The sequence below is a fragment of the Carassius gibelio genome, chromosome A11 (genome assembly GCF_023724105.1).
Source record: "Carassius gibelio isolate Cgi1373 ecotype wild population from Czech Republic chromosome A11, carGib1.2-hapl.c, whole genome shotgun sequence".
Classification (NCBI taxonomy): Eukaryota; Metazoa; Chordata; class Actinopteri; order Cypriniformes; family Cyprinidae; genus Carassius; species Carassius gibelio.
The window spans coordinates 2,873,660-2,899,121 of NC_068381.1; the positions used below are offsets into that span (position 1 = coordinate 2,873,660).

General features: G+C 35.1%; 2 protein-coding genes across 3 annotated transcripts; one reads left to right on the forward strand and one right to left on the reverse strand.

The window, feature by feature from the left end:
* Positions 1 to 16,854, reverse strand: LOC128022010 (tudor domain-containing protein 3). 2 transcript variants are annotated; one of them, XM_052609206.1, is made up of 13 exons: positions 16,658 to 16,854; positions 15,738 to 15,828; positions 15,534 to 15,599; positions 14,996 to 15,156; positions 9,871 to 10,012; positions 9,255 to 9,326; positions 9,022 to 9,171; positions 8,062 to 8,211; positions 6,868 to 7,039; positions 6,402 to 6,524; positions 3,780 to 4,627; positions 3,006 to 3,131; positions 1 to 1,207 (listed from the first exon to the last, which is right to left on the reverse strand). In XM_052609206.1, the coding sequence occupies exons 1-13, from the start codon at positions 16,693 to 16,695 to the stop codon at positions 1,091 to 1,093; spliced, it is 2,256 nt and encodes a 751-aa protein (XP_052465166.1). In that variant the 5' UTR covers positions 16,696 to 16,854; the 3' UTR covers positions 1 to 1,090. The 2 variants fall into 2 exon arrangements, with proteins under 2 accessions (XP_052465166.1, XP_052465167.1); XM_052609207.1 differs by lacking the exon at positions 1 to 1,207 and adding an exon at positions 1,910 to 2,441 and having other exon boundaries at positions 16,658 to 16,853.
* Positions 16,821 to 23,799, forward strand: LOC128022810 (uncharacterized). Its single transcript, XM_052610598.1, has 3 exons — positions 16,821 to 16,860; positions 19,168 to 19,224; positions 22,921 to 23,799. Exons 1-3 carry the CDS (start codon positions 16,821 to 16,823, stop codon positions 23,535 to 23,537), a joined length of 714 nt encoding a protein of 237 aa, XP_052466558.1. The 3' UTR covers positions 23,538 to 23,799.
* The last annotated feature ends 1,663 nt before the right edge of the window (positions 23,800 to 25,462 follow it).

The window sequence follows — 25,462 nt, forward strand, 5'->3', positions numbered from 1 at the left end:
TTTGAACAAAAGAGCATAGTGCTTTTATAATTATTATATCAAGTCCTTTACAAATAGTCACCATGTACAGCAGCAGTTTCACAGTCCAGAATTGATCGATGCAACATGTGCTGCAAGCCCTTACGAATCCGTCTCCCATGCCGAGACAGAGATCTGATATTTCTGAGATATGTTCTTTTATCTCCTCAGCCAGAGATCAAATCATCAGTCTTTGAATTGGGGAAAAAAAAACATCTTTGAGATGAAGCACAAATGTATCAGATTCAGTTTTGTTGTTTTAACTCGCATGAAACCTCACACAGATTCACTCAGGCACGCAACCAAAGCATTGCCATGAGACAGCACATCATTTTTATGAATGCTTATTTACTGGATCTCATGACATCTTATCTCCAGGTCACATTTCACTATTTGAGTATCATTCAGATTGTGACAGTTTGATGTTTTTCCAACGAATTCTCATTTTTGAAATGTTTCGGAATTCGTTACTTTTGAGTGATTTAAACTTCTTTAATACTGCCGTTGTTACTGTATTACATTAGAAAAACAGCAATAAAATGGTTTTATTTAAATCAAAATAAAGAAAAAATACTGTTGAAAAATTATTTTTTACATTTTTAACAGTAATAAGAATGGCTAATAATTTAACAATAATTAATGTATTCATATTTCCCATTCCTTATTATTAATAAAGCCGTAATAAATAAAAAAGAAACACTAATAATGTCACAATGCAAAATATAATTACCTATTCTTTTATTTCGAGGTGAAATATTCTGATATTCACTGAATATTTAGCTGTTAATAATGATGTTTCTGAAAAGGTACAACAAACTGCATGTCATTTTCTCCAATTAGAGTCGTTCACATGTGGATAACGAGATGATAATTATCTGCATGGGCAGAGAACATCATGTTGCATTTATATTGTTCTACAGAGACTACACAATGCTTGGAGAGCAGAAGAGTAACAGCCGTAAACCTAAGTGCATTGGTTTACCATAAGAGCACTAGTGAGGAGTAAATGAAATGAATTTCCTTGCTATGGAAAGGCTGTGAGTTTGGATTTGGGAGTGTGTGTGAACGCGTGTCAGTCTCTTGCACGAGGCGGTTGATAATATTGTTGTGTCGGTCGAGAGCGGCGAGGTTGTCCATCTCCTCCTCTTCGAAATTCAAGGGAATTCTCATAGTAAATGTCTTCGTCATCCTGTAAAGAAATTGCCAGGAATGAGTGACTAATGTTACTGATAAAGGCAAGTCTACCAAATCAGTCATGGGAAAGAGAAAACAGACTGGTCTTTAAATAAAAACAAGACAAAAAAAAGACCATTTGGGAATTTGAAAAAAAAAAAAAAAATTTAATGTAAAATTAATAAATGTGTAAATAAATAAATAAAAATAGATTTAAAAAAAAATAAATAATTTATATATAATCAAAAATAAAACCAGTACTAAATGTTCTTTTTAAAAAGTAAAAATAATGTAATAAAATAATATTTTAGACAAAATACAAACAGAATACAGACAGGTCTTTAAAATAAATAAACAAAAATTAATAATTAGATTTAAATTTAAAATAAAAAATAATAACAATAATTAGAAAGATATTTAAATAAAGAAACTAAAGATTATTATTAAATAATATACAACTATAATGTATAATGTACTGTTTAATAAAAACAAAATTACACAGAATAAACTGGGTCTTTATAAAATATGTTCTTTTAAATTTTAGGATGGGGGTTCCCTCTCACAAAGAGGTTAGAAAATATTGGAAAACCCTGACATTATTAGGGTTGGGTATCGTTCGGGTTTTTTACCACACCAAATCGATACTTTTAAAATGGTACCGTGCCTAAACGGTGCCTGGACCGATACTTACAAAAAAGAGCCACAAAATGATGGTGGATGACATTAAAGAATGGCTTTTTTATTGAAAGTATGCGGAGAGCTTACTTATATATAAGTAAATACAAAACACAACAAATTTACACAAGTTCACAATAACACCTAAGCCACCTAACCCAACTACAATAAATGTAACACTAAATAACAGTTACAGTACTAATAACAGCAAAGTAGCCGGTATTCGTGGCAGGAATGCAATAATACAGTTAGCAATGCATAGCTTTGTTTCTAAACAACGGTTTTCGGTTCTGTGTTTGTGAATTGTGATTTAAAATGTCATTCCTAAAACATGGATCATCATACGTCTACTACTTCTTTTGAGAGAAGTATTATTTTTCCTATTTTCACCCAAAAAAAAGACTGGATTGGGCATTATTGAGTGCTACAATCACATGTAATGTCTGTTTCATTCATACTGGACGCCAGAGGGCGCCCTCGTGCAGAAACTCCCCATATGCATCACAGAAGTAGTAGAACTCATGACGCTCCAGGAAATCCCTAATATGGACAAAAGCATCCAGCTAGCGCTGTGACTGAAGAAAAAGGAGAGAAATGTTTTGAATGATGAAACATGAAGACAATAAACACTCGACTGCGACAATATATAGTTCATCTGTGTTCAAGCCATCTCGGGTATTTGCATAATAATTAAGCATATTTATAATCCATTGCTAATCGACAGAATATAACACATTCTGCCCATTCTGTGATAAGAAGCCACATCAGATCTCAGAATGAAGCATCTGACTGAAGTTGAGGAGTAAAAACATGTTATAATGTTCTCTTTTGTTGCACAACAGGATTAGAAATGCTTCTCTTCCTTTATGTATTTAATTTAAACACCTGTAATGTAGCTAGCTAATGGTAGGCTCCCAGCTGATTTCAATCCACAACTCATGCATTTAACGGCACCGAAATCTGCGTTCTAAATCAGTCATAAATGAACCAGAACCGGGTTTCGGTACCCAACCCTAGGCATAAGAAGAATAAAAATGTGTACCAAATATCATTTATAATATAAATAAAACCCACGATGCTTTAAAATGCTCTGGGGTTTGTAACAGAGCTCATAGTTTTTTGGGTAATCTGATGCTTACCCATTCGTCCATGTGCAGAGGTTTGATATTGTGAAGCAGAACTTCTTCACAGTTGCCGTAGTCGCTGAACACAACCACAGCCGTGGAGCCCGAAGGGTGGATGGCGTCGATTCTCGCCCGATAAAACTGCCAACAAAATACAAAGATGTTTAGATCTAAATATAACGCTACACTCAACACTTTTCACCGTTAGTTAATCTTGTGACAACTAAAACACATTCCAGAGCTCCACATGTAATGCTCATTATATATGCAAAGATGCTAGCCAATCACAGCAGAGCGTGTTTACATTGAGGACACACCCCTTCCAACAGAGTTCAAATCAGAGGCAGAATTTAGGATAGAAAAATACCTTTTTTTAAATCTAAATTATGACTTTTTTGATGGGAAAATAACTACACTAAGAGATAATGAAGACTATGTGCAACTCGAAACACTATTAAAAAAAATGCATTTGATAACCCCCATTAAAATAATAGATTTAAAAACAAAACAATTTTCCTGGTGGAAAAAACTACATTTCCCATGATGCTATGCAGAACAGTTGGTCTCCAAAATATTTAAATATACAAGTATATATAAACGTAAAATATATTGCTTCCATAGAATGATGACCAATTCAAATTTTTAAATCAACTGCCACTTGCAAAGCATCATGGGACTGTAGTTTTTTTTCTTTAATAGTCATTATGTATACAATCCTTTCTGGGTTTTTTTCTTCAAATACATTTTTTTAATGTTGTGATTCATTCAAAAATAGTGCATAAGACTCACCTTATTGTCTTCCCAGTAGAGCGCAAGACACTGGTCACCAGCTCTCCAGATTATGTGATTATTTGCGTCATTCGTCTCTCTCTGGCCTTTGATTGGTCCAGATCGTTTCTTGGGGGCGGGGTTATGCATGTTGGTTTGTTTCTGAGGCGGGGCTGGAGACTCCGTCTTGATTGGACCGGTCCGCCTGTGTTCTAAATCACCATTGGGGAGCAGTGCGTCTGAAACCCCGCCCACTTTGATGCCCTGACCGGATCCGGTGTCCTGCGGAAAGTCTTTTTTCGTGGCATCTTCCGAACGCTCAAAGTAGCCTGATTTGGGTCTTTCCGGCTTGCCTTTCCTTCTGTTGTTGGGCTCGTTTCTCGCTTTAGGATCAGAGCCTGACGCGGTAGGATTTGAGGATTTGGGTGCCGCGGATCCGTTTGATTGGTTTTTCCTAAAAGCAGCTGGTCCTGTCCCATCCTGCTCTTTACAGCCACCGTTATGAGGTTCCTGCTGAAAGCTTTTCGACCCGTTATGTTCCCTTCCATAGAGACCCTGCTGTTCCCTGGACCTCCCCATCGATGTGTATGTGCTTCTAGCGTCTTGAGCATCATTCTTCCATCGCTCTGATCCCCCTCTTCCCGTTCGCTCTCCATCCCTCCATTTCTGCGGGTGGGAGACACTGAAAGAGGCCGTGCTGGGTTTAGGAAAGTCTCCATCCTTCTGGAAACGTGGAGGTCTGTCGTTTCTCTGCGAGCGTCCCTCGTTCCGGGGGTGTTTGGACTGGGTGGCATCTCTGGACATTTGATCAGTGCTTGGGAAAGTCATCTTATATTGGTGCTCTTGTGGTGAAGGCTGGTTCTTTGACTCTAAGGGGTTAATTTGAAGAAAAACAGTCAGGCAAATGATTAATAATTGTAAATGAATGAGTGGCGCGGTTGCATTTACTTCATATAATCAAAGTAACAGTAGTATTAATATTATTATAAAAACTATTTTAAGGAATATAATTTTTTTTATTTAACAGTATTAGTAAAAAAAAAATTAATCTTCAAATGTTTTTAAGAAATTGACTAGAAATGCTTTTTAATTACACTGCTAAAATGGAATACAGAAATAAAAAATAAAACAGAATGCGGGAAAATATAAATGAATTTCATAAAAATAACTTTTTTTTAATAAACTGTTGCTAAATTGAATAAGTTTTATGATTTTTATTAGTCAGACATTCTTTTTGATTTTGGAAATTTTATGTAATCATTAAAATGGGAATTCAGAAACAGAATTTTGGGAGGGGGGGGGGGGCAATTTGGGAAAGAATAAAACAGGATTTTGAACTGAAAATAAAATAACTGATTAAGTTATTACCTGCTATGAAAATTCATTTAATGCTACATTTCAGTATTTGCAAAGAAAAGCCCCTAAAAGAGAATTTAAACTCAATTAAAAGCCTGTTAACTGTTGTTTTACACATTTTTAGTGCCTTGCTCCATGCATTTAATGACCTTTTACAAAGTTGAGAAATGTCAAGCGGTAATAAAGTTCATTCAAGAAAGCTGACAATCTTTTCATAGAAATCTGAACTTAAATGCAGGACACAGTGATGATGAAGGGCACTTCAGAAGTGTGTTTCAGGTCATTCTGACTCAGCAAGAGCCTGAGGAGGAAAACAAACGTTTCTCCACATATTAGCCCGGTCTGTTTTCTCCTAAAGCCATACATCAGGCAGAGCTTACAAGCCTCAGAGACTTATCTAAAGCGCACTAATAGAGCGCCTTCTTTTGGGACAGGCCATCTGTTTGAGGCCGCACAGCTCTGCAGCACACTGGGACTTCAACATAAGACCAGATTAAAAATCTTGATTCATTGTTCCCATTATTAGATTGGTTTCGCTGCAAATGCAGTGGGAATAAATTTTTTAAAGTGATCATTTATAGTCATTATTGCGAAAAAAAACTCAACCTCAAAGGGAAAAAGGGTCTTTTATCATGCCGAAAGGTTTATTCTGGACGCAAACCATACATTATCCAACTTTTAATACAGATGCTTACTAAATAAATAAATAAATGTAAAGTAGTTTCAAAATATTATCATCTGAAATAGGAATTATGCAAAGAGAGAGAGAGAGACACACACACATATAAAATAAGATTTCTTTAATCAAGCGGAAATAAAATAAATCTTAATAGCAAATTAAAAAGAAATTAAATTAGAAATTTTGTCTTTGCAACTAAAACAAGCCTAAATATGAATTACTAAAATTACTTAATGTATAACTAAAATAAATTAACACTAACAACAACAATAATAATAATAATAATAATTATAATAATAATAATAATAATAATAATAATAACAATAACAAAATACACTGTATAAGAATAAAAATAAAAACAAATAAAAAAATATATATTAAAATATATATTTAATACTTAAAAATATAAACTAATTTAAAATATTAATAAATACTAAAATAGAATATAAAGAATACTAAAAATAACACTGTTACTTTTTGAAAGGACAAAATAGGCCCTGATACTATAAGCTTCCAAAATTGGCCAATTCAGACATCAAATTTAAAAAAGCACTAAAATTGTCAGCTTTTTTTAATGCTCCATAAATACAAAGGTAAGTTCTGGGTACCTTCGATGGAGAATGTCCCCATTTTTGACTCCAGGAAGTCAAACAATGTGCTGGGCCCAGACGGTCTTCCTCCTCCTTCCTCGTCCTCATCTTGTCTGGAGCGCCCTCTTCCACGACCCTTTCCTGTCAGAGAACAAATACACCGTCAAACTAAAAGATCAATGCAAGTCCTTTATGCATGGGATGACTTTCTCCACTGGTGTGGATTATTGTGATGTTTTTATCAGCTGTTTGGATTCTGACGGCACCCATTCACTGCAGAGGATCCATTGCTGGTACAATGATGCTACATTTCTCCAAATCTGACGAAGAAATAAACTCATCTGCATCTTGGTTGTTAGGGTGAGCTAATTTTTATGCAAATGTAAAATTTTGGGTCCTTTAATGGTTTTTTGGCACTAAACAAAACTGAATAAAACAAGAAAAAATTATCTATACAACAAGAAAACGTATTGACGGGTTTTACCTCGAGGCGGTGGGCGGCTCTGCTCTGTTTGGGTCACGTTGGGCTGGTTTGTTCCACTGAGCAGGAAGTTGAGGGCCACTTCCAGGTTATTGTTGTTATCCAGCAGGGCCTGTCTGGACGCCTCTCGGTTAAACCCCATCTCCATGATGTCCCTCAAAGCACGCTCATCAACCTTCAAGAGACCGCAGCAGCATCAAACAGCAGAAAGGAATTTGAAGAAGTTAAAGGTTGTCAAAAAATGCATTAAAATCAGGGACAAAAGAACAGATGAAGAGAGCAGAAAGCATTTTGTCTTGTGATGATAAACAAAACACAGTCACATCTGTGATTACGTTAGCCATCAATTCATCTTTTGTCATGCATTCACTTCATTAGAGAAAAATATTGGCATTTCATTTTAAGCCCATCGTACAACTTTGGGGACACTTGATGTGTTTTCAAGAAATGTTATTTAAGAAATACAAAAGTGAAAACAGCAGAATTTGAATCCATTAGCACAAAAAAAAAACACCTTAGATACAGAAAGGTTAAATCCCATATTTTCAAAGTCAAAATGATACAATTTACAAACTTTTACTAAATTAGGAAATAGAAAAATAGGAAATTAATTTTAAAAAGGGAATTAATACTTGCATGCAGCAAAGATGCATCGAATTGATTTAAATGACAGGATACTGAAGATTTCGATTTAAATTAGATGCTGATTTTTTTTTTTTACTTTGCTTATCCAAGAATCCTTGAAAATGAAAATAGCACAGTTTCCACCAAACTATTAACTGTGTTCAGCATTGATTTGATCAGAAATGTTTATTGTGCAGAAAATCAGTGTATTATTCTGATTTCTGAAGATCATGTGACACTGAAGACTGGAGGAATGATGCTGAAAATACAGCGGAGCATCACAGGAATTAAATAGCATTTTAATATATATTAATTTCACATAGAAAACAGCTATTTTAAATTGTAAAAAAAAAATCCCAGATTCCCAGATGACTTGTTCTTGCCATTGCAACCCACCCTAAATCATGAATAAAATACAATATGAGTTATGCATGTCTATATAAGACCCATGGTGATGATGCACAAGAGTTCTCTGGTCTGTTTTATCATCCACAAATGTGCCTACAGATCATTTCATGAGGAAGGACTTCCTGCTTAAAAACAGCCGTTTTTATGACGATCTATGGATCTCACCAAATCTCTGTAAACTCCTTCTGACTTGTTCTCCATCCACGGCTTTTCTCTCTCCTCTCGTTTTCTCTGATAGGGGTCTCGGCTCCTGTAGGTGGACCCTGGATTGGCGAGGTTTCCGCCTGCGTTGCCTCCACCGCCGAACGTTCGCATCTATCACAAACAGAGAAGATGCAGAGATGCACAATGGAAAAAAACAGGACACTCTCCAGCATTTCTAGATCAGATTTCTTCAATTACTGTAATAAGAACACAACTATAGAACAACGCATTTCTGGACATCATAAGTGCACTTTAAAAGTTTTGAAACACATCCCAGGTGTTAATCATTTACATGGTGTTCACTTGTAATTACACACTCAAAACCAAACATTTCTTAATTAAATATCAGAGAATATTAAGTTCACCCATGGCCTAGGGTTGCAGTCAAATTCAATTACACACAGCTTTAATATATCAATATTTCATTATCAAAAGGTGCTACTTTGTTGCAGGGGATGAAAATCAAGTGCATTCTGAATTGAATTTCCAATATCTTTGTACAACGCAGAAAAACAACAATCTGAGGGTTATATGTATATAACACCGGTTAAAAGTTTGGGATAATTAGTATTTTTAAATGTTTCAGAAAGAAGTGTTTTCTACTCATGTCAGTATTTGCATTTTTTTTTTTTTTTTTTGTCAAAAATTCAGAAACCGTAATATTGTGACAAAGGTTTTCTATTTGAATACTCTTTAAAATGTGATTTACAGCATTGTTAATAATCAGAAATGTTTCTTGAGCAGCACATTAGACTGATTTCTGAAGATCATGTGACACTGAAGACGGCTTCGATCACAGAAATAAATACCAGTTTGAAATAGAAAGTGATTTTAAACAGTAGATCATATGTAGCCTTGGCGAGCTTCTTTAAACATCGAATGTGCTGTATGTTTATTTCGCGAGAACATTATCAAACGGACCTCTTTACTCTTGGCGATCTCTGCGATGGCAGCGATTCTTTGTCTCTCGAACTCGTCGTTGTCTTCAGCAGATTTGACAGCGTTGGTGCTCTGCAGCGTCTTCCTCTGATCCAGAGCTCTGCTGTCCACCTGCTCCTTCTGAGCACATCTCTACAGAGAGACGCCAACACAATCAAATCAACCTCGCAAATAACCAGAAGGTCAAAGGTCACAATGAAAGAAGGAGGCCTGACCTGTCCGAAGGGAACGAATGGAGGGGGTCCACCTTCTGCGCCGATGTTTCTGCGGCTGTGTTTGGCGAGGCTCTTTTGTGAGAAAAAAATAAAATAAAAAATTCTCATTTAATTTTGTCGTGTCGTTTTTAATAAAAATATGTCTATATAGTTATTTTTTTATTTCCATTTTAGTTACTGCAGTACATCAGGTTAAAAAAAAAATAATTAAAATGAAAAATAATGCATTGGAAACTTGCTGAAATAAAATAACCTTTTTATTTGTTAACATTTATTTTATTTCAAGGTTTAGGTAACTATAATAACCTTGATGCATAAGGACTGAAGTTATTTACTCATAGAGATGAATAAAGCAATGCATCTTCATGCTATCTGGCTTTGATTGATAATTAAAATAAATCATCTGTTGCCAATGTGCCATCTATCAGTGAGCCAAAATATGATGAATATTAACAGATGGTTACAAGAACCCGTTTCTGTGTGAAACTGTGACTTCTGTTTCTTAAGTTTTAATGAATAGATTTAACTTTTTCCCTAGAGCCAAGTTACAATAAAAGTTTCCCATGCCGTGAAGTAGTGTAGTTTCTTGATTTACACCAATACCGATGACCCTCACCCTCTGAAACTCCCACTTCTCGATCATGTGATCCACTTCACCTCCGAGAACCGTGATCTTGGAATCGTCCAATAGCAGGATGCCGTTTTGAACCTGGACGGCCCCCAGGAGCTTCACTTTGGTTCCAGGAGGAGTGTTCAGACTGAAAGCGGAGCAGAAATCGAATTAAAGGGTTAAATCAATTGCTTTGAGTCAATTGCTTTTGAAACACTGAAAACATTTGTCTCTCCTGCTCACCAAAATTGCATCTGTTTGATCAAAAATACAGTAAAATTGTAAAATATTATTACAATTTACATTATCTGTTTTCTATGTGAATATCTGTTCAAATAGAATTTATTTCTGTGATGCACAGCTGTATTTTCAGCATCATTCCTCCAGTCTTTAGTGTCACATGATCTTCAGAAATGTTGAAAACCACTTAATATTTTTGTGGAAACACAGACACATTTTTTTATATATATTATTTGATGAACAGCCTTTATATGAAACAGAAATATTTTGTAACAAATTGTCTTTAATAAATATCATTTTTTTAATTATTCATTGCGTCCTTTCTGAATAAAAGCAATACAAATCTTACTAACCTCAAACTTTTGAAGAATAGCTTAAAATAATTTAAAGGAAAAAAACTGGATATTATAATTCAAATATATATAGATACTTTTTTTATAATGAAACAAGTTATGACAGCCACTTTAAATTAATATATTACAGGAAACGTATATTCATTTCTAGAAATAGAAATTAAAAACAAAATGATAAAAATTGGAATTTGATTGTAATTTTTAAAACATCCTTCACCAAATGTTTATTTCTGACTCCCTTTTGGTTATGAAGTAGAAAGTGACCCAGGGATCTCTTGAGAGAGCTTTCCAGAGATTCACCCAAAAAAAATAGGTCGGTTTTCCTTATTTAGCATCTGAAATGACTTCCCCACACCTCCAAAAAAAGGGAATTTAAAATTCATAATTGCACTTCTCTGCTTAACTTGCTTTATTTCCTGGTTGTCAATCAGGGTTTTTCTCTCCGATGTGTTCCAGCTTTAGTTAGTGTGAGGCATTTGCTGTAAACTGGGATTAAGAACCGACTGTTTGACTTTAATTAAAGATTAAAGGGCGAGAAGGGATGGATTGAGAGAGAGAGGAAGAAACTCTATTTCCCCTCACAAACACTAATACCCCGAGGAGAGAAGTGGAGCAATGAATTATCCAAAACGCAGGCTTATTTCCTCAAATATGTCCCCTTGCCTGAACCCTGATCAAATGTTCATGCTCCTGCCAAAAATACATCACACGCCAAATAAACTCGCCCTCAAGAACACATTATTTGAAATGAGTGACACTAAACTGAATTGTAAAAACACCTCTAATGCAAATAACCAAAGTCAAACTACATGTGGAAATAATGCATTGTGCTTGCAGTTTTTTTGCGAATGAATGAAGAAAGCTTTGGTTTTATTTACATGCACTTGTTTTTGAATGCACTGAAAAGTTTAGGTTTTATTTAATAAAAAATACTGTAAGAAATTATGAAATATTATTACAAATTTAAAATAGCAGTTTTCTATGTGAATGCACTGAAAAGTGTAATTTATTTCTGTGATCAAACTGCTGATTTGATGCTCAAAAACATTTCTGATTATCGTCAATGCTGAAAACTGTTGTGCCGCTTCACATTCTTTGATGAACAGAAAGTTCAAAAATACAGCATTTATTTGAAATCAAAATAGTCTTTTGATTAAATAATTAACTGACTCCAAAACTAGCTGAAAAACATTTTCATAATGTACAAAACCAAAGTCAAACCACAGATAATAAGTGTGCAAAACCTTCGTACACACTTCACAATAATGCATGCCCGTTCTGTGCTTGAATAAAGGAAGCTTTGGGTTCAAATGAACAGTGGATAGTTTTATTCTGTATGTTAGCGACAGGGATGGATGAAGGAGAGAGTGAGCCGAGGAACAGATGAATAAAGAGAGCTCTGTTCTTCAAACGGCACGAGGACACAGTCTGATGCCCGGCCAGAGCCGTAATGGAGACATGGGATTGGTGAGGTTTGAGCCAATCAGAAGGACTGAAACTGGGGTTAAAGGAAGGAGAGTGCAAGAAAATGTCAGAAAAGGTCGTTTGAGTTTAAAGCGAGGCTTTACAAGATTACACAGTGTCAGATATCATGGAACAAAAGTAACGAGAAGATACTACTTCAGTCTTTTCTACTGAGAAATGCATTGTTTAACACAATGTGTAATTTGCAACTTGTTTGTAACCGTTTCTGAAACTTACTAGAAATCTCAATTTCAAAAAAAAAAAAAAAAAAAATCTTACACAATTTTTTTAGTGTAACACAGCGCTGTAAATTTAAAGAAACCCCAAAATAAAAAAGTGTGATAGGAGATGTAGATGAGTTTGTTTCCTCCTCAGAACAGATTTGGAGAAATGTAGCATTGCATCAGTGTCAGTGGTGTGGATTATTGTGATGTTTTTATCAGCTGTTTGGACTCTCATTCTGACGGCACCCATTCACTGCAGAGCATCCACTGGTGAGACACTGATGCAGTGCTACATTTCTCCAAATCTGTTCCTATGATAAAACAACTCATCTATATCTTAGATGGCCTGAGGGTCAATAAATATTTAGCCAATTTTCATTTTTGTGTGAACTGTTCCTTTAAGCATCATGGTAATGTTTGCTCATATTAGGGTTAATGATTCGAACAAACCCTTTACATTATGCATTCAAATTAATGGTGTAAATCGTCATGCATTTGTACCTTCACAATTCAAAGCTTTGTATACACCATTAAAATATAAAATTACATAAGTTGCTTTAAGCAGTGGACACGCTCAGTAAAAACAACAACATTATAGTGACGCATAAATCAATGCAACAAAAGAGACACATTCTTGGTATGCAGCCTGAATCTTACTTGTCACAAAGATGCAGTTTTTCCGCATTTCAAAATGACATTGATGTTTTAGGCTCCTGGAGCAAGAGAAGATGAACCTGAAGTAACCTCAAAAGCAGCGCAGTAACACGACCCTGAACGACTCGTAGCACCGTGAACATCTATTCATCGTGGAAAATAACCTTTTCTGCGGCTCCCCACTACATCAAAACGTCTTTAGTCTGGCTCAAGGCAATTACAAGACCTCTTTATCGTATTAAAAGCTACGTTTAATCAAACGGCGGGTTTTTGGCCTCATTATGGGCCACTTCACTGTGCCTGACGGACCGAGACGTTATTTCATTAAATCATACGGCGCAATAAGACGTGCTTCAATTAAATATCTGGAGTACGATTTTACAGCAACTCGTTTATAAAAATGAATGAGGGATGTTTAAAATCACAGTCACATGTCAAATCTATTTATGCTTTAATGTCATGTTTGATAGCAATAAGGTTGAATAAATTAGCTAAAATATCTAATAAGGTGGAGGTAACGTTCTACAGATCTCTTCAGGCACAGATTCCACATCACTCATACTATTTCTGAAGTATGTAGTGTGCATAGTAAGCATACTTCATGAATGCATGCAAAAACCCACATGCATTTGCCATAATGTGTATTATTACCACATGAAAATCTGTAGCCCACAATGCAATGCTCTTGAGTTGACATTGCATTACGAATGTGAGACGCATGAAACAAAGGGATAGTTCACCCTCTGATTTACTCACCCTCAAGCCATCCGAGGTGTACATGACTTTCTTCTTTTAGATTAATACAATATGCCAACATCATCCACTGGAACGCCACTGTCTTATGAATGCGTGTAAGACAGTTAGTGAGATTAAAATGTATTAAATGTTAAATATGGATTTTATTCTTACACAAATGCAGCAGTTTAAATGGCCTTTATTAATCCCCCGGAGCTTGTGGAGCACTTTTAATGATGGATGAATGCACTTTATTGGACTCCCCCCCATTCACTTCCATTATAAAGCTTGGAAGAGCCATGGTATTTTTTTTTATATAACTTAGATCGCATTCATTTGATAGAGAAAAGTAAATTTTCATTTTTGGGTGAACTATCCCTTTAAGGAACAAAATTTTTTGCATCTCTTTCTCCACTCACTATTTTGATCAGCTTTGCAAGAGACATTTTTATGCAACAATAGATCAAGAATGCTTAATTACCCAATGTATTTAGGAGATGATAACTGTACTCCACTTGCGGAATTAAACATGCAACATAATGGAGTCATGTAACAACACTGCAGCATACTACTGTTTGATTATTTAACACTGCATGTTGCATTATATTCCACATACTATTAAATAACAGGTGTTTGGAGTCAATTTATTTTATTCAGCAAAAGTGCATTAAATAAATCATACAAAATATTTCTGTGTCAGATAAACGCTGTTCTTTTGAACTTTCTATTTATAAACGAATCCTGAAAAAATTAATGTATCACAGTTTGCATCACAGTTGTTTTCAACATTGATAATAATCAGAAATGTTTCTTGCGCAGAAAATCAGTATATTATTCTGATTTCTGAAGATCATGTGACACTGAAGACTGGAGGAATGATGCTGAAAATACAGCTGTCCATCACAGAAATAAATAACATTTTAAAATTATTTATTTAAATGTATATTTAAATAGAAAGCTTTTTTATTTTTGTTCTAATATGTGTGGATTACTTGTGATGTATTTATCAGCTGTTTGGACTCTCATTCTGACGGCACCCATTCACTGCAGAGCATCTATTGGTGAGCAAGTGATGCAATCTACATTTCTCCAAATCTGATGAAGAAACAAACTCACCTACAAAATTTCATAATATTAACGTTTTTTCCCCTGTATTTATTAAATCAAATAAAAGCAGCCTTGGTGATTAGAAGAGACTTTCAATAAATTATTTTAACACACCGTCATTAAGTGTTATCATACTACTAGACATCAGCATGATTCAGCACCATCTTCCTGTAATTACCGTCCCACACCAAGAACAGGAAATGTGTCAACCTGGCCCTGACTGTCAATTAGTCTAATTATACAAGAGCATGAGCTCCCCCTGACAAGCTGATGCAGTTTTACACATCCCTGCTTGCAGGTAGTGCATTATAATGACAAGGATGATCCAAATATCCACAGACACTTGAGCTGTACCTGATTTTGGACAGATGTTTGTACTCGAGGCCGGTGCACAACGTGTGTCCGTCTGTCATCTGCAGACGCAGCATTCTGGGCGCCGCCTGCGACTCCTCGTGATCTTTAGAAGCAGCGACATTACGGATCTTCTGCAGCTGAAAGACACAAGGGCCGTCCAACTGCGGGAGAACCAGAGGGGTTTCGCATCAAACCGATAAAAGACTCAGAAGTGATGCATCATGCTCATAAACATGTGGGTTTAAATTATCGTTACAGAGCAACACAGCTCTCAGAAACCAGATCCCAGTCATTATTCTGCAGGAATGTCACATCCTTTTGACCAGACAAATGTTCTTTTACCTCTGCTCTAACTCGAACTATGTTTAGTTCAGCTCTGCTAATGTTCTCCTATAATAACAGCGCCATCTTGTGGGCAGTTTTAACAAGTGCAAAAAGTATATTTATATTAAAACAATGCATTTTATAATAATAATGCAAAATCCAGTTACAAATGATCAAGATAAACGTAGCTGGTTATTTTAATACACAAATGTACCTTTTCTATTCGTCCACTGTTGATGTCCGTTGGCAGAAAGCTCTTTCCTATGGGTCTCAGATCACTCTGTGAATTAAAGAATTGTTTCTATTTGTGTAGATGCTAGTATTGATGAGTCTTAACCCAAATATACATGACCACAAACGGACAAAGACACGAGTAAATATAAAACGGGAAGAGAAAATATAAAAGGAAATAACTTACGTTTAGTGCTACTTGGATGATGTCAGTCGGTGATGCTTTTTCCTTCTCTGATGAACTTTTACACTCCTCGATTCCTTCATCTGTAAGGTACCTGTCGAGAAAAGTGTAGGTTTGTTTATATAAATATACTGTATATAAATAAACCTTTGATATTTACCTTGTTGTTAACAGTATTTTCTGACTTATGGGGGTGATGAGAGAAATACAAAATCTCCTTTGTGTAAAAACTCTGATAGCTGCACAAAATATGTTCTGGAAATAAGTGCATATTTTATTAAATACCAGCTCAGTGGCATATTTAAGAAAACAAATCCTATTCTTTTATGCTCTTTGGAGAATCATGTAAATACCGTTGCATCAAATAACCATGGTATTGCTATAATTGTAACATATAATATTTGATATGCACGGTGAAACCTGAGATCTAAAGGAGTTGAAGTCGAGCTCTGAACAATTAAAGTGTTGAAATATGCTGATGATTGTTTGTAAGAACTTGTAAAACTTGTCATGACAGTTCAGACTGATTACAAAGCTTCAGCATCCGATTATTAAACTATCATATATGACACACACACACACATATACATATATATATATATATATATATATATATATATATATATATATATATATATATATATAGTTTGGTATTACTGGTAACAGACTAGCTGTCACTAAATGTTGATTATCGTGCTAACGATTTAGCCGCTAACAGCACTAAACATCCCAAAAGCCGACTTAATACTAAACTAACGAAGTGATAGGTATCGTACATTGTTAAATGAACGTATACGAAGCTATAAATATATTATAAAAGTAAAACTCGCTTATAACTCAGAGCGAATGAACGAATGTAAACATGAGTTAGCACCAGCAGCATGCTAAACACAGTTAGCCGTTAGCACTCGGTAGTGACTCACCAGCCTTCTTGAATGAGCGCCGAGCTCAGATCGCACATCTTCGCACACACCGATGAGTTTGTAGGGAATCACTGTCTAAAATAGCGATGAAATCACATCGTTTGCGCGTTACTCTGGATTCGTTTCTGCGGCGTTAGCTGGCGCTGCAGCCGGACGAAGACGGATGACGTCACGCGCAGACTTCCGTCGCGTCGCGGGTCAAAGTAGAGCGCCGCTGAATTTCATAACATAAAAGGACGCTATGTTTAGTTATCTTTTATCATAGATCATAAACATTAAACGCCTTTATACATGCGGTCTAAAAAAATGAATAATTAAGCTTTTTTATGGTCACTAATACTGCATTTATTTTATAAAAAAATACAGTAACGGCATAATACAGTACAAAAAATGTACAATTTAAAATAGCTGTTTTCTATTTGTATACATTAAAATATATACATTTATTGATTGAAAGCTTAATTTTCAGCATCGTTCCTCCAGTCTTCAGTGTCACGTGATTTTTCAGAAATCATTCTAATATGATGATTTGCTGTTCAATAAAAATGTCCGATTATTATCAATGTTAAAAATAATTGTTCTGTTTCATATTTTTTGCGAAAATTGTGATTTTAAATATTTAAGTAAGATTTCAGATTATTCAAGGATGCATTCAATCAAGGAGTTTTGTAGAGATGTTATTACATGTCCCTACCAATAACCAGCGACTACTAAACTGTCCTTAACAATAATTTTGATCTAACAATTAAATATATTTGTATGTAGCTTAACCACTGCTGTTGTAATGTTTAAGGCTGGTAAACACTTGTATGCATATACTACTACCCACATTGTATTCAGTTGAAGGAAGAAACCTCAAAGACAGAGCCAGAAGGATGCTGGATTAATCAACATTAATCAAACATTGTGGTGTCAATCCTCAATAAATTACAACACGAATCAGAAACATAGAAAATAATTCCTTTTTTGGTCATTTTGAAATGTCAAACTTTGTCCGCAGTTCTTATCCACCTCAGTCTGTATTGTATTTTAGGGTGTTAAAAGATTCCCTTATGTCCAAATTCAACATGAATTTCCCCCGGGAAGCAACAGAGTTGAACTTTAGGAATCCAGTTGGGAAAAAACAATAATTAATAATTAACTTTAAGTTCACTATTGGTTGTTGTTTGATTTGTTAACATAAGTGTGATAACATGCTCTTGATTTGTATTCGATTTTTGGGTCTTAAATAATTTAAAATATATTCTTTTTATATTTTTATTATCTTAAGTTGTCAAAAATTCCATATTTTGTATCATAAGATTAATATTTAAGTGTATTGCATTTATAATATAGTATTTTGGCATTAATTATTTTGTATTTTCATCATTTTATATTGTCTTAAGATGTCAAAAATGTAATTTTTCTTTAAAAAGCTGTACATTTAATTTGTTTGGATGGATTGCCATTTTGTTGTGTATTAGATGTTTATATGTAGGCATTCATCAGCTGTCTATTTAATGACTTAATTAAATTAATTTTTGATTAATTTTCACTGAAAGCCCAAATTCAGCCTTGTTTTAGCCTAGTATTTGAACAGCTCCTAGATGTCTTTTAAATGCAAAATTGATTGCTGGAAACCTACAAAGTCAATGATTTATTTATAGTTCTCCTTAGCTACACTACAACCAAAACAAGTCTCAAACAACCCCGCATAACAGACACCGAACTCATCCTAACTACCTCCAGAATGTGCACCTGTCGCACCAACATTGACGTCACTTCCAGGAAACAACTGAACGCACTTCAACACAGGCATCTGTCCTATCTCCTTTCATATCCATGGAGCGCACCATAATATCCACCACCCCCATAATAATGGGAAATCACATCACCACATATTCATCATCATACACCACGTCTATTTCAACAGTTCTTTTAAATGACACCAGGCTCCACATGGGATCAAAAGTGATCAAGAGCATATGCTGCTCCAATTACACCTACTTCGGGACTTCTTCTTTTCTCCTTTCACTTTCACTTGATGGAGTAGGGTATAAATAGGAGACAGGGTTATTGAGACTCAATGACACTCCACCAAAGGGAACCTGTGACAAACAAAAATGCCTAAAAAACTACAATAAAGACAGGAAAGTGGTAAGTGCATTTTAATATAAAGATTTGTTCTTATTTGCACTTTGTATGGACCACTCAATTGGCCAACTACAGAATCCAATGCATGGGCGAAGGCATAATACATGTAGATCTTTTATCTGTGCTTCTGCAAAGTTAACTTAATTTATCAGAAATGTTATCAGTTAAAATTTTAGTTTTTTAATATGAGTCTATTTATAATAATCATTTAATTAAGGCTGTATTTCTAACTAAAAACTGATGACAAATGTCGATTTTGTATTCTTTTGGATAATTTTGAATATCCTATTTCAATTATTCATTTATTTGGGACGCCCTAATGCAAAGAGCCACTGTTTTCGTTTAACTTCATTAAATTTCATTTGTTTTCTCTGCAGATGAATTCTATAATATACCCGACACCAGACATTTCAACCACGGAGATGATGAAACCGGTAATCGTATTGTAATAGTTGGTCTGTATTCACTAACACTGACTTAATTTATGTATTTAATTTTGTTTATTTTTCCCCTTTTTTATTTTTTCTATGTAGTTTGCTACGTTTTGGAGAAAATCTGAATTTTGTTTCTTAAATGAAAAATATATCAGAAGTCAGAAAGTGCTCTATTACCAAGTATGTTTACACACACAAGGAATTTGCTAAATATATTATTATACTAACTCATTATAAAATTGGAGGCAGAGATATGAACTCGCAAGGTTGAGTAAAACCAACAAGTCGAGAGCAGTTGAAAAAAGAGACGTGAAGTCAGACACTTTCTTCTTGCATCCTTTGTCACAGATGATGTGGTTTAGATGCAATATTTATCCAATACACAACCCTTTCCGACATTTTCATGAAGCAATAAAAACCCTTTTTCTTTCAGTACTTTATGCTGCATAATACAGCACATGTATGTACAATGATATTTAAAAACCAATAAAGTGGGTTTATGTATTTCTGTATGTTTTATTTTGTGATACTTTTGCGATGCGATTCTTTGATGGCATGCATGACAGTCACATGACTTCTGTGCCATCTCAAGTCTCAAGTATTTTTTCCTCGCATCCATCTTGAAACTGCTTACTGTGCCCGGCTTTGGTCTCTCATCTCCGGGTGGAAGATCCTTCAGTGCTTTGGCTCCAAAACTCTGGAAATCCCTTTCTTTAACACTTTGTGGCAACTCTACAATCTTCTCTTTCAAATCTCATAAATATTGAACCGTATTTAAAGGCTACCTCTGCTTATGTATATGTATGATTCTATGCATTTTGAACGTATATGATCATTCGTGTGTTTATGTCTGTATCTTCCTGATGTCATATCTTCCCCAATTTCTCCTTGTATAGCAACTTTAAGCTTGGGAAATTCGCTCAATAAATAAACATTATTATCTTTGAAACACCTATTAAGCAGCTTTTTTAGCCATGCAATGCTGTTCCTTTCTCTTCAAATAGGGAAACATCAAATTCTCTAAAGCGGTTCACAGATACAATTAAATTGTATCAAACACACACACACACACTAAATGTGAAAGTGAGTAGACCGTTATAGTAACATGATGCATAAACTTATACTTCACAAATCTAAGCTTTGGCAAAAACTAGTCTTTGTAACTAGGGAGCATTGTAGTGATTATTATCATTAATATAAGCTACTGTATTAATACATAGGGGTTTTACAGACATGCCTAAACCATGGTATTACAGATTATCAGGGGTGGTTCTAGGGTGAGTGGAGATCCGGGGCTTAGCCCAGAAAAATCCATGTATGTGACTTTTTTATTTTAATAAATCAGAAAGATTTACCTTGTTTAAAATATACAAAAACAATAAAAACAAAAACAAATTTAAAACATTTTATTTAAAGTATTGAGGAAAATACATTTGCTTTATGCAAACAAAAATGAAATTGCAAAACAAATGAAACAATACTTTTTTTTTGCAATACATATTTTCCATGGTCATATCTATTAATTTATTTGCAACGTTGCTTTTATTTTGCGTGTCAGTCTAGTTTGAGCTTGCGAAGCCATTTTTCCTTTGCGCTTCACTTTTCTGCACGTCTCTCTTTGTGGCACTGTTTTGACGTGGGGGCGGAGTCAATGGATGGGGGCGTGTACAACATGCCTCCATGGAAATGACGTCATCAGCCCTAGACGCAGCTCACTGATCCAGGTGCTGTCATGATGAGCAGAGACTTTCGAGTGGATCGTTTATTTTTATTCAGTAGCATTAAAACATTCATGTTTTCGTTTTATTTACTTTATTAACAAATGTATATGTATTAGCAGCGTTTGCTCAAGTTAAAGAAGTTGTTAACATGAACATCTGCTGTTTATTTCTCTCGATGTGCACACTTTTATGTGTATTATTGGGATCGCAAAATCATTTGAGTCAGTTCGGGAGTTCGGAGCGGGATCGCAAATCATTTGAGTCAGTTTGGGGATCGCGAATCATTTGAATCAGTTCGGGAGTTCGGAGCGCCGGGATCGCGAATCATTTGAGTCAGTTCGGGAGTTCGGAGCGGGATCGCGAATCATTTGAGTCAGTTCGGGAGTTCGGAGCGGGATCGCAAATCATTTGAGTCAATTTGGGGATCGCGAATCATTTGAATCAGTTCGGGAGTTCGGAGCGGGATCGCGAATCATTTGAGTCAGTTCGGGAGTTCGGAGCGGGATCGCGAATCATTTGAGTCAGTTCGGGAGTTCGGAGCGGGATCGCAAATCATTTGAGTCAATTTGGGGATCGCGAATCAATTGAGTCAGTTCGGGAGTTCGTAGCGGGATCGCAAATCACTTGAGTCAGTTTGGGGTTGCAAATCATTTGAAGCAGTTCGCAGCGGGATCGCGAATCATTTGAGTCATCTGACTCCAGTTTGGGAGTTGGAGCGGGATCGCGAATCATTTGAGTCAGTTTGTGAATCGCAAATCATTTGAATCAAAATGTAACGTTAAATCAGACACAATTTAAAACCGAAAAAGAAATATAATAAGATTAAACGTTGGGGGGGGGGTTTACTTCCTTTTTTTTGAAGAAGAAGAAGATGAATTTTGCAATATCCATTTTAATTTTCAAATAAATTGATCTAGTAAAATACTACACGCCAACAAACCGCCTGCTCATTTCATTGGCTGGATCGTACAGACGCTCATCGATGGTTGGCCAGTTTACATGCCAGTCAGAAGCACTAGACTCAGTGGGCGGTTTTCGTCGGGTGTGAATGACAACGTGTAACTTACTTGGGTAAATTTACAGACACTGTGGACGTGAGAGTCGAGAGATATTTATTTATTTATTTATTTAAATTCTAATATAAATTACTTTATTGGGCATGAAAACTCATTGATGGCATGGTAGTAATAAAAACATTCGGGGCTCCAGCCCCCTTAGCCCACCCCTAACGCCGCCCCTGCAGATTATTATCTTTATTTTTATTTTATCTTTATTAATCTTTCTCCATTCAGTGGATTTTACATTTTGCTCTGATTTTAACTTAAAACTGCAACACCTGAAAAATAGTTGTATGGGACATTAAGTTTTCTTAAAGTTAGTCCATAAAGTTTGACGTGCATCTTCCTTGTTGTTGAACTGGCTTACTCACGAGTCCTTTAAGTCCTTTTGTTGTTTATTTTCATCACCATCACCACAACATTTAACACGGTCATAAATTTGTGTTCTGCAAAACTTCACGTCACTTTGCGCAGCTTAAAGGGACAGTGCACCCAAAAATAAAAACGCTGTCATTCTTCTTCTTAAGCGGTTTTGGTGGTTGGCAAACTAACTAGTAGTTTACCTGCTGCACTGGAGTGTTGAACAAAAGTCTGGCTGAGAAACTAAGATATAACAGGAGAAGAAGGGAAACAACACTATTCTATGATCTTCATATTCGTTCATATTCGTTCAAGTAGACCTGTCTCTTTCAGATATGAAATATGAAATTAACTGTTTACCTTTGACTGCTCCAAAGTAAATGTAACTTAAATTACAGCTTTCAAGGTTGAGTCAGAATATCTTTTCACCTTCACAATTCAGTGTACAATAGAATAAACGAGGTACAGTAAATTCATACAAAGCGTGTTTTTTTTTTTTTTTTCAAAATGATGGTCTATATTTGCACTGCACTAAAATGAATGGGTTTTATTTTCAGATGAAGGAAGTGATACACTTTATTACAAAAGTCTACATAAAGAAAAGCCCAAAGTCAAGCTCACTGTTTCAAGTGACATTAAGAAATTAAACAAAAAGGAAACATGGGATTGGAAAAAGAGTTCTTCAACAAGGCCAACTGTGGAACTTGCATCAGTCAGTGCATCAGGAAGCGGCATCATAGGCATGATTGACACAATTGACAGACCAGCAGATGCCAATGCAGAAGGCACCTATGCTCGAGCTGGAGCATATGCGGAAGCTTTTGAGAACAAACCAGGAAAGAGGATTCCCAAGGCTGGAGTCTATGCAGAAGCAGGAATTGGACGAGCTAGTGCTGAGTTCAGTGTATTTAGGGTAGAAGCCAAAGGCCCAAACGCCGCAGCTAGTGCTGAAGCCACTGCGGCTAGACTCGGGGCTGGAGCAATGGCTCAGGCTGAAATTGGCAGCGCGTCAGCTAGTGCCGGTCCATTGGATGTGAAATTGGGACTCGGAGTTGACACGGGTGGATATATTGGTTTGGGTGGGGTGGAAGCCAAATTCCTGGGAACTGGATTCTCAATCGGTCGAAAAACCAGTATATCTTTTTTAAATTCAGAACTGTCTTTTTCGTTCTAAAAATCTCACTTTTGACTGCTTCCCGGATCTTCTGCATATCTACTTAGCACAGGTTTTCAAGCACTAACATGCCGAAAACCCATTAAGTATTACTAATATTTAACCCACTTAATCATTCAAAACTCTTGCTCTCTATTTGTTACCCTGGACACACAAACCCAGTCTTAAGTCTTAATTTTTTCAAAACTGATATTTATACATCATATTGAAGCTGAATAAATAAAATTTCCATTGGTCTATGGTTTGTTAGGAGGACAATATTTGGCCAAGATACACCTATTTGGAAATCTGTAATCTGAGGGTGCAAAAAAAAAATTAAATACTGAGAAAATCAGCTTTTAAGTGGTCTAAATTAAGTTCTTAACAATGCAGATATTACTAATAAATTTAGTTTTGAAATATGTATGGATGGGAAATTTACAAAATATCTTCATTGAACATGATCGCTACTTAATATTCTAGTGATTTTTGGTATGTATTAAAATAATATATAATTTTGACCCATGCAATTTTTTTTTTTTTTTTGGCTATTGCTACAAATACACCCCAGCGACTTAAGACTGCTTTTGTGTTCCAGGGTCACGTATTGAATATCTCTTTTTTTTTTTTTTCTTATTCAATTATGTCTCTGAACCGTTATCATATTGTAAGTGATATCTGTCAAAGCTTCAAATATTAAACTCACACTTGGTTGTCTAATTTGGTCTGATGAATAATATTACGTTTTGTTTCTCTCATTTCTGCTATTCTTTCATTCGAGCTGGTTTTTCAACCTCATTATTATTATTATTATTATTATTATTATTATGAGCTATTGCTGTGTTACCTTTCGAGTGGCCTGGTTGGTGTTTAATAGTGAGGTCTATTACTCTTAATATTTCATGAATCATCTTAGCTAAACCAGCATGATTATTTTATTGACCTTTCGGTTTGGTAAAATGCTTTCTCACTTTAATTGTTTTCATTTTAGAGTCTATTAAAACCTGTTTCTACATATTTAGTGTCTGTAATTGGGATCCAAGGCAAGATTTTATCTTTAATCAATATCTCTTCTGGCTTCTGTGGTAAAAAGCTGTGTAATAAATGGCATTACTGTCCTGTATCCTTTAAATGTTAATGTATCTAGTTTGAACTTAGTTAGCTGCTTACTAGCGATGACTTTCTTCATGGAAGCTGTATTTCACTCTAAAACAAGAGCAGTAAATGTTAGCATCATTCAGTGATTTGTAAGAAAATGACAGCATGCATTGATTTCACAGTTTATTTCTGACTACAGTAATTTATTGTAAAATAATTCTCTTTAACACAGTATTTTTTTTACATTGTGTAATATTGTGAAATATTATTGAAAAATAAAATGTGTTAAAAAAATCTGATTTCTATGTGAATATAATGTAAAATGTAATTTATTTCTGTGATCAAAGCTGAATTTTCAGCATCATTACTCCAGTCTTCAGTGTCACAAAATCCTTTAGAAATCAATAAAATATGCTGATTTGTTGCTTGAGAAACATTTCAAGAAAAAAATTACTTTTATTCAGCAAGAAGTTGATCAAACCATGATGTTTAGAATATTACAAAAGATATCGGTTTCATATAAATGCTGTTTTTTTTTAATCCATGGTCTTGACAGAAATATGTAGCAGTTTTCAGATGTGGATGCTTTTCAACTGCAGTTAAAAAAAATCATAATAATATTTTACATATTGTCGTTAATTTTATGTTATATATTGATGCACACCTGAGCTTACACTTTGGATTTTTGGGAAAATATTAATAAAGTGGCGATTTTCGAAGTAATTAGACAATATTCATTCATGAGGAAGTGTAACAAGTGTCTATTTGTATAAAGTGTAATTTTCTCTGAAGAACACTAAGTTATCATTAGAAACTTTAGGAAAAAAAATATTCTATATCTTAAATGC